The 15,701-nt window shown below is 36.4% G+C and overlaps 1 protein-coding gene across 2 annotated transcripts; it reads left to right on the plus strand.

Annotated features, from left to right (window-relative positions):
* The first annotated feature begins 1,368 nt into the window (after window positions 1-1,368).
* LOC111331739 (metal cation symporter ZIP14) lies at window positions 1,369-15,317 on the plus strand. 2 transcript variants are annotated; one of them, XM_022936913.2, is made up of 8 exons: window positions 1,369-1,804; window positions 4,820-4,991; window positions 5,559-5,728; window positions 6,792-6,944; window positions 7,519-7,710; window positions 10,345-10,537; window positions 11,046-11,233; window positions 12,555-15,317. In XM_022936913.2, the coding sequence occupies exons 1-8, from the start codon at window positions 1,514-1,516 to the stop codon at window positions 12,705-12,707; spliced, it is 1,512 nt and encodes a 503-aa protein (XP_022792648.1). In that variant the 5' UTR covers window positions 1,369-1,513; the 3' UTR covers window positions 12,708-15,317. The 2 variants fall into 2 exon arrangements, with proteins under 2 accessions (XP_022792648.1, XP_088608484.1); XM_088752358.1 differs by lacking the exon at window positions 1,369-1,804 and adding an exon at window positions 1,852-4,219.
* The last annotated feature ends 384 nt before the right edge of the window (window positions 15,318-15,701 follow it).

The raw sequence follows: 15,701 nt of genomic DNA on the forward strand, positions 1-15,701 counted from the left end.
GAATTACACTGGTATTGCTATGAAATATCCAATGAAAATTAAAAATTTGTTATTGAAGCCATAATGAAGGATTTTTTTTTCAAACGATCGGTACGAATACGATAGCGGGGTTCGATGAAGAGTGGTATTTTTTAATGGGTACTTTGCGTTAATTAATGTTGAAAGCTGGAAGCAGTTTGTATAACTTGTGGTTTGGGTCGTTTACTATGTTTACAAACAGTTTCTCACATAAAAGTTGACGGTTAGCAAGAGATGTTAAGTTGGAAACTTCCAATCATCAGCTGGTGTATGATAGACCAGGACCATAAATGATAGACAGGGCCCGCTTCTGAATTGTTTCGATTTCGTCGCTAAGATGTGATATGATGGTAAAGCGTAGTGAAATACGGGTAAACCGTATCCGACGACACTACGTGTGCATGAAGAGTAGAGCTTCACCATATCCGCAACAGGCACTTTACGGCGCGTTTGAGTTGTCTCAGAAAATACATACGTTTTGATGCTTTTTTAATTATATAATTCACTTAGCAGTTCCACTTAAGGTCATTGCTGATGATTATGCCAAGGACTTTAGCTTGTCTGACGACTTCGAGTTCTTTACCATTACTCATTAGAGGTGCGCTTCGCGATTCGGACCTGGAGAAAGATATGCGCATTTCTTTACACTTATCTTCGTTGAAGGTGAACTTTAAATTCGTGGATTCGAGTCAATGGCTGCATTTCACGTACCCGCAACTCCATTCTGGACAATTTCAGCTACTGTGAGATCATCAAGTATTTCCAAAGGCTAACTCCATTGACATCTAGGTCATTAATGATAAGGATGTAAAGCCACGGTCCCAATCTGGTCCTCCGCCGGAAAGGTGCTGTTCTCATTTACGTTTACTCAAACCTCGATTACAAGGTTATTCAAGAGTTTGAGAATAACCAACCGGATCTTCAATGCCTTTGGATGGAAATAACACCTCCAAAAACTAAAAGCTTTATATTCTCTTCCTGACTTAAAAAGTGCAACAGTTTCGCTCAGTGGGGAGAAAAACGGGTCGCGCATCTACTGGCCTGCTTCATGCAAGGTTAAAATTCCAATGCCACTTCTCCCTACATAGGAAATTATCTTTCCGAGGTTGTTCCTCCGTGTTTTTGCATTTATGAACAGAATGGCTAATGAACCATAATTTCCTATTCAATAACCCGAAGAAGATTCCCCCAGACACACGCACGCACGCACACACACACACACACACACACACACACACACACACACACACACACACACTCACACACTCACACACATACACACACTTGAAGGAACATTTGCGTTTAGTCCGTGGGAATGAGATCTAATGAAAAGGCTTGGATACCAAGGAAGGTTCTTCGTGACCTGCCTAAGTCAACTACCTGCGTGCAAGCTCTGAGCTACTTCACGTGGACGTGTATGACTTGCATGTGCAGGAAAAATATTTGATCATAAGAAATATTTGACTGCATCTGTTCCCGGTCGCACTGCTTCCCAATGGATTCAATCATAGTTTACCAATTTATAACCTTTTTATCAATTTTGTCTTCGATTCCAAGAACAGATTCTCACGTTCTTTCGCATGAGGACGCTCGAAGCATCAATTCACCGGATCCACGATCTTTTGTTGAGAGTTTGTTCGAAACTTATGGAAAGAATAAATCGGTGATGACCCAAGAAGAGTTCAGCTCTTTGTTGAAAGTACTTAAACTTGGTTCTGTCACAAGAGAAACGACAAGTTCAGCTGGAATGGCTGAAGAGAATGGAGTGAAAAGTGGACATTCCAAGGTAGGCCTTCCTTTTCCAAGATCGAAGCTACAACGATCATGACAACTTGCGGCCGGTGATTTTCTTAATAACCAATACTTAAGCTTTGAAATGTATTGGTGGTGACTTGTATCCTTCGGATGTGGTATAAACTTTACCAATTTACTCTGACGATGAAATCCTCTCCAATGATCCAACAATTGAACTCTGCGATTAGAGCGATAATTTCTTTGGGATCAAATAAAAGATTAGATTGTAAGGAAGTTGTTGTTTTCAGGAAACTAACCTTGCAAAACGAGATAGCGTAACTTGCCTTAGCTATTTATAATGAGTTTATTATTTTAAAAGAAAGACGTTTTTGTGTTCCATAGTTTATGTCCAAACAACTCACGAGGGTAGCAGCTATAGGTCGTAAGAATATAAGAACTTACGATACTATGAAGTCATTTTAAGCAGTTCTCCCGGTAAAAAAAAAATGCAAATTTTACACACTAGATGCGAAATGTGGTACTTAATCGAAATTTAACTTTTAGGGTGAAGTAGTTCCTAATAGTTTATCATGCGGGCTTGCTTTTTATCTTTAAGAGTGTATCAATGCATTTACACGTGGCAACTGAGGTTACAAAGGATTTCTAGACCATTGAAGGGATGTTAAGGTGCCTCCATGTTTCTCTCCTTGCACTGTACGCTAATCTTCCTTTCATACATTTGTTAACATGTTGGGGTTTAGATACAGCAGTTGAAAGATAAGTCGTGCTTTCAGATGACGTGACATTTTGGCTAGTGCATTAATTAGTACTCTTGAATTTGGGAAACTGCTTTGTTCCGGTATGTGATGAGTATCACTTGAAAAGCCGCAAACTTGAAATCACGAGCGCTGCAAATTTACATGTAGTCTGATTTTAAATACATTTATTTAGTTTATTTATTTTGAGGTGGTTTTGAGTTGGAAAAGTTTAAATGGATATTGGAACCTCACACTAACATTAAGGCCCATTTAAGGGGTTTCAACATTTGCTTCAACATGCATTCAACACTTTGTTGAAACAAATGTACGGTGCATTTAAACAGGTCATCCAACATTGTTGAAAACTTAAAATGTTGAAAGCTAATTGAAAGGGTGTTGAATCAAGTTTGCATAGGTTTAAACTTTCATTCAACATCGATTCAACTTTTCCTTTGTAAGGCCTTTGTGAGGTCTTTGAAAGGCCTCCGAACAACTTTGTTTTTGCATCCAGCATTTGCCCAACATTCATTCAACTTTTGTTGAACGAATGTGGGTTAAATGTTGAAACTGTTTAAACGGGCCTTTAGGTGGTAAATGACTCGTATGACTACCTCCGAACAACTTTGTTTTTGCGTCCAACATTTGCCCAACATTCGTTCAACTTTTGTTGAACGAATGTGGGTTAAATGTTGAAACCGTTTAAATGGGCCTTTAGGTGGTAAATGACTCATATGACTACCTTGAAGTGTAATTGTAAAGGTCATGCCCTGATTATGCTGATAATTTGTTTTTGAATTTGAATTTATGTGGTGGTTGTTGATTGTTAATGTTTAAATTTAGATACTGTACACTGTACCCTTTCACTCATAATTCTCTTTACTGTCTGTCATACAAATCTTATGATGTGAGTTTAGAGAATTTGGTGTTGTATCACCTAATTGATCTTTTATTTTATTCCCATCACCTTTTTGCTTGATATTGTATTGCTATTGTAATGAGAAACTCTGCCTGGGTCATTCATAGTAGTTAAATGGTAATTGGTGATATCTTATGCGAGGCGACAATTGGTTTGAATGACTTTCTTGAGGTTGAATTCCTTGAGTCATGTGCTGAAGAGACCAACTTATTCTTATAATAATAGTATTTTTACTGCAGATGTTGATTTTTTTTTTAATTCACTTTGAATTAAAGACTGCACACTAAACTGGAAAAGTTATATATTATGAAAAGAAGATTATCTCATATGACTTTCTCAAAGAGTTATTCCTTAAGTCATGTGCCGAAGACACCAAACTTGTGCATGTATGTGCTTATCATTGCCAAAGGATTTTTACTTGTTTATTAATTGTTCATGTTTATCACATGATTGTCCAGAAAAAGACAGTCTTGGGCATGTGAAAATGCTTACTGGATTTCACTTTTCCATTGTATATCTTTTTTGAGCTTTCCTATATCAAATAGCATTTGGTCTTATGATTGATCAGTGAATATTTTGTTTCTAATTCAAAACCTGAACATTTAGAATTGTATTTTCTCAAACATGTAGACATGTATAAAGGATTAATTCTTTTAATGTTAGTTTCATTTTAATTTATGATTTTTGCAAGGGGAAGAGTGGAGAACTGAGAGGAAAACCCTTAGAGCAAGGATAAGAATTAACAGAAAACAGGAATTAAAGTTGTGCAGCGTCCTTGCTTCCCTAATGTCATGTTACGTATTTACATTGTTGTATCAAAAGTATGGAAAATGTAAAATATAATTGCATGAAAAAATTTTATTGGAAAATGTCATTAATTTTCTAATCAGTGTTATCAGAATTATGAAATGTTGCCTTTGGTGTATTTCTGAACCATTTCTCCCCCAGATCTCATTTAAATTTAGTGATTCTCCATATCATGTTAGTTTGGAAAAGTTGGTATTGGATCAAACGATAATCCCCTAATTGATATTTTTCCTTATTGTTATAACTTATCTGCTTGATATTGTCTTGATATTATAAAGAGAAATTCTGTCTTGGTCACCCATGGGAGTCAAGGGTTACTTTCTTTCCTTACCCACCCTTGAAGCAGAACAAATTAAAGGATTTCCCTTTTGTAACTTCTTTTTTTTTGCAGCTTAGATAATGATGAATCACTTTTAAGGGATAGAGAGTCTCCCCTCCCCCACCGAAAAAAAAAAAAATTGCATCCGTGGTTAGAATGTCTGACATGCTTACCAGAGCTAGAGTGTAAACAGTTTTTGTCTTTTCTGAAACTTATTTAATTGTGACTGTACTTTGACATTTTGTGATTAATTTTTGTTTTATCCAGTGCTATTCAGCCAAATTATTGTTTGAAATCTTCAACATTGAGTCCACTGGCTTAAATCTAAGTAAATTCGAACGAATATGTCCAGCAATAGTGGAACAAATTGAAAGCAAAGCTTGCCTAGTAGAAGGAAATGAAGAAAAGAAAAAAGAGGTGAAGCAAGGGCCAGCTCAAGGTAAGTGTCTTTTCTAAAATGATCATTGTCTATTAAACCGTACTTATTTTTTAATTTCCCTTTTTCCCTAAAGTTCCTGATTATCAGAGGCAAAAGTGAACATAAGTTTAATGGGCTTAAAATCAGTTAAACTGAAAATTAAGAACCATTACATGTAGATGGAGATGTCTTTACTGTCACGTTGTGTGTATCATACTCTTCAAGTTGTTACATTTTTAGTCTAAAAGTATTTCTGTTGGGAAAATGGATAGTTTTCAGAGGAAAAACTTGTACAAGACCCTGAAATTGTTAAACCACAAATTGTCCTGAAATTTTTCTTCACTCAGCCACAGAGAGCAGGGTCTGTAAACCAACATGTATTTGAGGGATGCAGTTCTATTTAACCAAGTTACTGTTCAGGATTCAAGAAAAGGCAAAACAACTTGATAGCAATATTCTATTTAAACAAATTATTGTGCAGGATTAAAAAAAAGGCAAAACATCTTGACAGGAAAAAGTTTAAGAGTTAATCTTTGTAACTATTGTCTAACATTTTGTTTAATGTTCACCTACAATTCTTTTTTTCAGCTTGGGGATTTGGGTTCTTGTCAGTGACCATAATCAGTGGTGCCTCTCTACTTGGAGCCTTTGTTGTTCCATTTATGAACCAATCCTTTTATAAGATTCTATTGTTGTTTATGGTATCTCTTGCTGTTGGTGTATTGAGCGGTAGCGGAATCTTCCATCTTATTCCACACGTAAGTGTTCGTGATAAAGCATAATCTAATTCAGTCTTATAGTGTGTTTGATAAATGGTTTCCAAAGTTTGTTTGAAATTCCAGAAGTTTTCCATGAACTTGGCAATTTCATTGCAGAGATGTTAATCAAATTGTAAACTTCAAAGCAAAGTGAATTTCATACCAAACTTAGCTGGGAATTTGCAAGGTTTGTTGAGACTGATTCCATTTAGTCCAAGGAAAAAAAAATCCCAAGTTTGTCAAAAGTTTTGTGAAATGCAGTGTTATTATAATGCAATAATAATAATAATAATAATAATAATAATGATAATAATAATAATAATAATAGGAATAATAATAATAATAATAATAAGAATAAGAATAATGATATATATCGATTTCTATAGCGCATTTCCATGGAATGCTCTAATGCGCTTTACAACACTGTGCAGGGGACTTTTCCAGACCGCTGGCGGCAGTACTAGTTTACAATAAATAAAGAAGCAATTTTACGGATGCCCCCTCCCCCCCATTCCCAGTAACCAGGCCAGACCACATCACAGTAATCTCGTGATGTGGGTTCTTTAACGTCCCCTGCCAAAATTAACTAACTGATAGATGCAGGAGACGGGACCTCCGGCTTTACGTCCTATCTGAGAAGACGAAGCAATGTGAGTGAAGCGTCTTGCTTAAGGAGACAACGTCAAGCCCCAGCCAGGACTTGAACCCAGGCCATCTGACCCAGAGGACAGCACACTGGCCACTGGACTAGTCATGCCTCAATGCAATACAATAAATTAGAAATCTTTTTGCCTTAATTCTCCTTGAAACTCCTATAATGTAGTAACTCTGCCTACTTTATTGTTGAAGATGAATAGTTAAAACATGACTGCAGATAACATTCATAGGAGGCCTTCTTCACTAGAAGTGGTTTTCAGGAGGGGGGTCTCCTGACTCAACCGAAAAGCTATGAAAATAAAAATTAGCCTAAGACAACCATGTAAAAACTGGTTTAAATTCCTTTTAAAAACTGCTATAATTTGAACAAGAAGTGTTCATTTTATTGCATGTTTTTTCCTGACAGACATTTGGCTTGGGCGCTGATGGTGATACTGCACATTTATGGAAATGCTTGGTGATTGCTTCTGGTGTCTACTTATTTTTTTTGTTGGAATACATCATGAAAATGATTGTCAGATTCAAGCAAAAATCATCTTGGGAAAGTGAAGAAGGACTGGTATGTTAATTGATGAATATTTAACTTGACAAATATTCTGGAAGTTCTTTTTAATCTGCATGTCTTTAACTTCTGACTGTGAATGCTTTAGTTTGGAATAGATCATTGGGTTTTTAAATATGTTCTCTGTATATCATGCCTCTGGGAAATTGGTAAAGGTTAGACCCAAGGGACTGAGACCATAGGGTTTTTTTAAGTTTTACCAGTTAAAGTTCTGATCTACACAGAAGTTTTACAAAAGTGAAAAAATGTAAATGTGAAAAGAATGTACATAGTTTAGGTGTAACTTTTGTAGTCTAGGATTTGCCAATACACTAACTGAGCAAAGTACTCGTCAGCTTTTCCCTTAAGGATTGTAGTTTTTCAGGACTGTAAGCCCATTGTCTTTTAATTGAGTTACCATTTAGCAACCTGAAATAATGTAATAGACACCAAATGAATGCTTTCCAATTAGTTTTGCGATGTTGCTACTTTGATGAATGCTGCTGCTTATAGTGTACTACAAAACTTTTGGCAAAAGGACATTTTATTTGTTACAAAATTTTTAAGATGGAATACTTTTCTAATTTCTAAGGGAACTAAAACAGCAACGTCAAAGACTGAACTACCTGGTGCGGGAATCGCTGATGTTCAACTTCAACTCTACAATGTCAACTCAGGTAGTCACCATGCTCATGACAACATGTGCTTGAGCCAGCAGTTACCAGATGTTCATGTCTGTGGAAATGGTGCCAAACTAATTGGCACCTCAGAGAGTTCTCAAAAGGTATCTTTGTGTGCCTAAATTGTCATTTACTGTTGTTGTCATTATTACTAAAATCGTATTTCATATACATCCAGGCATCAAATGAAAGCCAAGGTGTAGTAGTATACTGCAAAAAGGGAAAGGGACTCAGAAGTTATGTGTACGGTCTCAAAAATGGAACGTTGAATGAAATAAAACATGTTGATATCATGGGGATTATGATCAGCTTGTGAACAGCGAAACTAGTGTGATATTTGCCAAGTGATTTTAGCCAAGTGATTTCTGCCAATATAAATGAAATTGTATGAAACTTACATCATATAGAGGCTCAGAAATTGAAGAATATTGCAAATTAAAAGCACATACAAATACAGGGAAGTTTACACAAATGGACTTTGGCATCTTTTTTATGTTTGGTAAACCTTTTGTTTCAAGCACAAAGAATGTCAACATGAGCTTTAACACAAGTTTCGTTCTAATGAACATGATTTGCAATCCAATCTAATAAAACTTATTTCATATGGAAGGTTGGATCTTGAAGTTTATTTATCTTTTAGTTTTTATGATGCAAAATTAAGAGTGCATGCAAACACAGCGAAATTCTGTAGAAAGCAACTTGGAATCCACTAGAAGTCCCTAAAGGGCAAATGGATCAAACTTAGAATTTTATTAGAACAATAAATAGTTTGTTGGCAATGTTTCCTCTTAGGGCAGCATTTGTTAAATGATTTGATCAATATCATTGTCAGAATGAAGTATTATCTTTAAATGCTCTTTCTCTGGATTGTTAAAAACTGTGTTCTGCAGAGACCAGAAATTGAGAAGTAATTTCACAGGTTTCAGTTGCTGAAAAGAGATGGTGTTTGATGAAGCATGAAAGCCGAGTTTTTGATATGTCTTCCCAATTGAAACAATCAAAAATTATGCAGTGACTTAATTGTTTTATTTTTTTTTTTAATCAAACAATGCTAAATTATGCAGTGGCACATTTTTGCATCTCACAGAAAAAACATGTTTATTGATGTAAGTTTCACACAAGAGGGTCTTTACATACATACATACATACATACATGCATACATACATGTACATACATACATACATACATACATACATACATACATACATACATACATACATACATACATACATACATACATAGGTTAATTGACCACTCCCCATAGGGGCTTTTCAGGGCCAACACCCACCCATCCCACCCAGGGGAGGACATCCACCACACAGTAATCTCGTGCGTGGGAATTAACGTCTCCTACCCCTAACCCTGCAGGAGACGGGGCCTACGGTTTATTAGTCCTTATCAGAGAAGACTAGAATATCTATCCATTTCTTGATTAGAGAAAGGTAGCAAATTCTCCTCACTCATTTTAAGACCATGAGTATTGGTCATTTTATTACTAATATTAATTATTATTAATATTAGTATTAATATTAATTAATACTAATTGGTCATTTTAATACTTGTCCTTATCCGAGAAGACTAGAATATCTATCCATTTCTTGATTAGAGAAAGGTAGCAAATTCTCCTCACTCATTTTAAGACCATGAGTATTGGTCATTTTGTTACTAATATTAATTATTATTAATATTAGTATTAATATTAATTAATACTAATTGGTCATTTTAATACTCGTCCTTATCCGAGAAGACTAGAATATCTATCCATTTCTTGATTATAGAAAGGTAGCAAATTCTCCTCACTTATTTTAAGACCATGAGTATTGGTCATTTTAATGCTAATATTAATAATTATTAATATTAGTATTAATTGAAACTAATTGGTCATTTTAATACTTGTCCTTATCCGAGACTAGAATATCTGTCCATTTCTTGATTATAGAAAGGTAGCAAATTCTCCTCACTTATTTTAAGATCATGAGTATTGGTCATTTCAATACTAGGCTCCACGTAATGTTTAAGTCAAATTGCTACCAGTGGTGAGTTCACCTTGAGTGGTGGTGAGTTTGTTATGGTGGCGAATTGACCATAAACCACCTGATTAAAACACCAATAGGACAATGTGCACATCATGTTTGTAATTGGACAGAGCTATAGGAAATTTAACATGTCATGCCTGCTTAGGTGGACAGAACTGGTCATGTGAGAACTGTTGCCACACAATTCGCTGGGTAAACTGTTGTTTCTTTATGAAAATGTATAACTGATGTCTAGTTTCTTTCTCTAATTTTGTCATAGTTTTGATTAATTGGTAACAGGACTTCTTGACTGTCATCCAATTCATTCTGTAATCATACTCATATTTAACAAATTGGGCTCTGCCTTCACAGCAGTCCAATTTGTTAATCACTTTTGTGATTGCAAACTGAATTGGACTCCACTCAGTCTGATTACCATTATTAATACACGATAAGAAAAGATATATCACGCAGACTCTAGGAGGTCAAGATAAGATCTTATTCTGTAACTAAAACTTTTACTTTGCTTTACTTCCAGATTTCTGAACAGTGAGCTATTATAAATTTTTTTTTCTGAATGAATTGTTTGGACTGTATGAGAGACTTCACCAAAGAGCAAGGACTGCTCATAGTTTAAACTAAAGCAGTGTACTTTCAGGGGTTGGGTGTGTTCCTGGAAACATGGGAGTTCTTAAACTGAAGTGATATTGTTTATAATACAGATTCTCGAAGGGAGTGGTACGTCATCACCAGGAAAGAAGAAAATTGCTCCTGTGGCATGGATGATTATCATAGGGGATGGACTTCACAACTTTATTGATGGCTTGGCCATTGGGGCATCTTTCTCAAGTTCAACATTTGTTGGCGTCAGCACAGCTCTGGCAATATTTTGTGAGGAATTGCCTCATGAACTAGGTAGTAGTGTGTCCTTTTTTTTTCCTGTGTTTGTCCTAGCAGGTCAATCAATGAACTGCTCTCAGTACTGTTTCATTGTAATGTTATCCTTGGCAAGAAAAGTCACAATGAGAACCTGCATTTAAGTGAAGCTCAAAAGGTTTTCAATTGTAGAATAGTGAGGGATGATTGCATAGCTGACCTTTATCGAATGCAAGAGGTTTTTAATTTTTCCCCAGATTTGCATAATTTGCTGGGAACCCCATATTGGGTAGTACTAAGGTCACCTTTAAAAGGACTGCTGTTAGAGTCAGTGACTGACATTTGTAACAACCTGAGCTGATGACATCATCAGAGTCACCATTGATGGGTTTCCTTCACCTTGATGATCACACTGTGCAATTGATTACCAGCTACAATCCTTTTACCTTAGGATTATGGCATGTTTTAAATTTTAGGCTAACTTAAAGGAGATTTTGCTTGAAATGTTACCCCAACAGCTTCTCTTATTCTCAAATCTCTTTATTAGGTGATTTTGCAGTCCTTCTCAATGCTGGTATGACTTACAAAATGGCCATGGGATTCAACTTCCTTTCAGCATGTACATGCTATTTAGGACTAGTCATTGGACTTTTACTTGGTTATGCAACATCAGCGGTCAAGTGGATATATGCTCTTGCTGGAGGAATGTTCATTTACATTGCTTTGGTTGACATGGTAAGTGAGTGATTCACTCCGATGAAAGGCTGACACTTGAAATGTCAGCTTCAGAAACTTTTTACAGTGGCCAATTTACATTAACCACTCAGTTGTTAAAACCAAATTATCTTGTTATACTCCCCATCACAGTTTCTATAGAAACTTACCCCCCCCCCACCCCTGTCATTTTTTTTTTTTTTGTAAGCCAGGCTTTTCTGGTCATATAAGTTTGTGTATTAGTCTGAAGAATTTGAATCTTGAATTTCCTTGTAGAGAACAATAATGGCAGAGATGTTTAGGAATTTTTAGGCAGAAAATAATCTGAATTTTTTGGAATTACTTTCTCTTGGAAAGCATTTCTAAACGTGAAATGTTTGCTCTGGTTTGAAGATCTTCTTGAATTATGGGTAGTTACTGAATATAAGCTGCCTTTCCCTGGACACCTGCAGAAAACACCAAGCAATCATTTCAAGTTATTTCCAGAATGAGAATGTTTGTCTGCTAAAAAGGAGATCGAAGTAGATTGAATGGTTGATGTATCATAAAATATGCCAATGCCTGTCAACAGGCAGCTTGCAGTGTAACAGAGATTAGGTTATTTGGTTGATCACAATTCTTTACCAAGGTCCAAAGATCTGAAATTCCCTTCTTGTTACAAGCACTTCTGGCAAAGACACACTCTTGTAGCACTATTTATGTAAGCATATTGTTATGTAGGAGGTGGCCTCAACTTTAAGCCTGGTGGTTTCTAGAGGTGAGAGAGAGAGAGAGAGAGAGGGAGAGAGAGATTTTATTTCAAGAGGGTAGCATGTGACCGTAGTTAAACTGATAATCCTGTGGCCCTCTATTAACCCACCCATCCCACCCTAGGGGAAGACATCCATCACACAGCAATCTCGTGTGTGGGAAATTAACGTCTCCTACCCCAACCCTGCAGGAGACGGGACCTCTCCCTATCTGAGAAGACTAAAATATCTAACCATTTCTTGATGTCATAGAAAGGTAGCAAATTCTTCTCAATTATTTTGAGACCCTGAGTGTTGGTCCGGCTGGGGCTCGAACCCTCGAGCTCCCGCACAACAGTCCAGCGCTCTATCCATTGAGCTAACCGGGATGCGGTCACTTCGCCATACATTGAACTATTAATAAATTGTCAATATACAAGGTAAAAAGGCAAATAAATAAATTTGAAATTTGAGTCTGGATTGGCGATGTTAAAACCAAAGTAATAAATGTTATTTTACTAGCAATTTTGATAAGTATGAATTGATGATATGTAATGCCAGTAAGTACTAACAAGTGTTAACTAAATATTTATTATGCCCATCATTTTCAACAGTTGGAGGAAGCCTCTGAGATGTCTGTCAAGATTGGTCAAAATTCCATTCGCAAGAATCTCAAGACTTTTGCTCTTCAGAATTTTGGCATGATCTTTGGATTTGCAATCATGTTTATTTTGGCTCTGTATGGAGGGGAGATTTCATTGGAATAAGATATTTATCATGCAATCAATTGTTTTTTTTTTTTTGTGAGCCTGTTGTTTTTTTCTTCTTTTTTTAAAGTATTGCCAAATATTGATATTGACTTACAAAATCTTACGGGGGATAACTTGTGGTGCAGAACGTGGAATTGTTAGGTTATTTAAGTTTCAAGAGTTTCTTATTGAAAATACTAGCAGAATCAGGTTTGTTAAAACCTGGGTTATGATGACTGACGGGAAAAAAGTATCTGTTATTTTGAAGTTCAAATTTATCCCTGTTTCGTTTTCAGAGGTTTGTCAATTTGTGCTTGTACATAAAAACACGAGTAGCTGACCGATGAAGAATATAAAATATTAAAAAATGAGAATTGAACCGGGATAAAATTAACAAAATTAATGGTAAACACCACAGCGTACAATATCGAGTTATGGATGCACGCGGGAGGTTGCTAAGCACGAAAGAAGCGTAAGAGTCGCGCGAGGCAATAGCCGAGAGCGACTCTAGCTTCTTGAGTGCTCAGCAAACCTCCCAAGTGCATCCATAACTCAATAGTGTACGCTGTGATGTTTAGCATTTGTTTTATAACATAACATTGATACATCGTAGCAAAAGAGTTCCCTTTTATTTAACAAATCTTACGTGACCAGAAAATACAAGCGCGCGCGAAAAAATTGTGTTTGCATTTGCTCACGTAAGCAGCGTACACCCATGGGCAAATGGGGGACGCTGAATTGACCAATCAGAGCGCGCGCTTTACTTTGGTTATGTTATATTTGAATTTCAAGGTGTGTTGAGAATTATTGGAGACATAATGTGACGTTTCCAGCGGGCAGAATTAAAGCAAAGGTCGTAAGTAATCGGAATTGTATCGGCCTTGTCCATTTTGCCATGGATGGCCTTTCCATTACATCGTTCAGTGATTGGTTCAGGAAAAACTTACGCTCCTCACCAGACCAATCAGGTAACAGTAAAATAACTTATTTTTCTTCACAACGGTCAGACGTCGTGCATGCGCAGTTTGATCAATTTCAGCCAATGCACGCTCAGGAAACATGGGTAATAACCAGTGTCTCGTAAAATTAAAGAAAAACATTGAAATTTTCCTAGAAATGTATGGAAGGAAATGAAGTAGTGAAAAGAAAAAGCTATGCTTTTTTATTCGAACACAAAGGTTATTACAGAAAAATTATGTTGATTTGCTATTTCGTTTCGAGAAAGAGAAAGTTAAACTTTTTACGACCCCCTTTTTTCTTGGCTTGTGTGGTTGTTTTTAACTACAGTAAGCCAACTTGTCGCTTTCAACCTTAAAGTCGAGCCGCCATTTTGACTGGCTATTAGCCTTTTCAAGATTCGTACAAGCGCATACTTTTGACCGTTGTTTCGTTCTACCGTGTTAGACGCAGTAGACGTGCGAAAAGCGCTTTTTGTGGGAGAAAGATGTGTTTTAGTTAATTACTATCACCATTTCCACTATAACTTACGAGAAGAAACTTGAACCAGCTATTCCACTATTTGAAGGCCTTCTAGCTAACAATTATCTTTTTTAGCTGTAATGGCCTATCACTAATTTAGAAGTAATTATTTTATCGCACAAAAAAATTGTTTTAGAAGGATACGGTAGCCTTGAGCAAATTGACATTTGGTTCTACATGTTAAAAAAATATTAATCAGTGTTTTTAGCTGGCCATAAGTGTTCTTTGCTTTTTGCAGATATGAAAATTTGTTATTATATTTTAAATATTATAGAAGTGATTTTAATCCTTAAGAATGGGTGTAAAAAATATTTTACACGTTTCTTACGCCTAATGTGATGAAGGAAAAATTTTATATACCTTCGCGCTTTTTTTTGATTTTTTTACCTCGATATGTGATTCTCAACTGTATTTGATCTTATTAATCTAATTGATTTGGGATATCGCTTTTTTGAAATAAGGATTATATTATTGAAGGAAAACCTCCTCATATGAAGTATATTGATATAAGTGACCAGCGATCTTCGTTCTTCACATTTCTTAAAATTCAAATCGTTTACTTGCACATTTAACACCATTCATGATGCTGTAAGGATTCTCTCAAAAATAGGGAGAAATGTTTCTAATCAGGAAATACCGGCAGTTACAGATTGAAGCTAAAGGAAAAGAAGATGATTCCTTTTCTTTTAAAGGAGCGCCTGACTTCAGGCCGCGCAAATCACGGTTCATCCATTGCATACATACAAATAATTCTTGAAAAATTGCGAGGGGTAGTCAGGTACCAGGGGAAGGGGTTAGGGGAGTTATTTGCTCTCGACATACTTGCTCACTAACAAACCTTTTTAAACTGCAAACCTACATTTTACATCTCAGTGTTAAGTGAATTTGTTAACCCTAACCCTGGACAAGTTTATTTATTTATCACTGTACACTTACGGGGCTAAGCTGGACTGCGTGGCTGGCTTACAAAAGAGAGTGAAGACTTAAGATATTTCGATCGAGTAAGAGGAATACTTGAAAACCACAGTCGCGTTCCACGCTCCTTGTAAGCCTTCCACGCAAGGTAAAATCTTAGGGTTTTTGCTGATTTTTTTCTGAAAATTTCCAAAAAGTAATTTTTTCGTGTAATAAATTGAAGTTTTGATCAAATATTGTGACATTTTACTACTTGTGCTGGTGGGTCGTTAGACAATTTGGCAAGAACCATTGCAAGGGCCTCTAATCCTCTTTTCCCCCTCTCGCTCCAGGGGACGACGCTAAGAGAGACCCTGGTAACAAGCTAGTAGGTGGGTGCATGGCGAACGATGAAAGGTGCAGACGGCAAACATTGAAATCTCATTGAGAAAGATGTTTTTTGTCTTTTCACGAGGGTAGGACAAAGAAAAGATTCTGAGTCCCCAGGAATGCAACCCCACGGAAAGCGGGACCGCTCAAATAAAACTGAAAATAATCTTTCAAGTAAAATTCAATCCATGTCAACTTTTATCTCCGAATCATGTGTTCTGATTGGCTACCCGCTTGGGATTGCCCGCA

The sequence above is a fragment of the Stylophora pistillata genome, chromosome 3 (assembly GCF_964205215.1).
Source record: "Stylophora pistillata chromosome 3, jaStyPist1.2, whole genome shotgun sequence".
Lineage (NCBI taxonomy): Eukaryota > Metazoa > Cnidaria > Anthozoa > Scleractinia > Pocilloporidae > Stylophora > Stylophora pistillata.

Excerpts from the sequence above, each read along its gene's own strand:
- LOC111331739 (XM_022936913.2), top strand. The coding sequence starts at position 1,514 with ATGGATTCAATCATAGTTTACCAATTTATAACCTTTTTATCAATTTTG. Across the intron at positions 4,992-5,558 it reads GAAGCAAGGGCCAGCTCAAG|CTTGGGGATTTGGGTTCTTG; the intron begins GTAAGTGTCTTT and ends TCTTTTTTTCAG. Across the intron at positions 6,945-7,518 it reads GGGAAAGTGAAGAAGGACTG|GGAACTAAAACAGCAACGTC; the intron begins GTATGTTAATTG and ends CTAATTTCTAAG.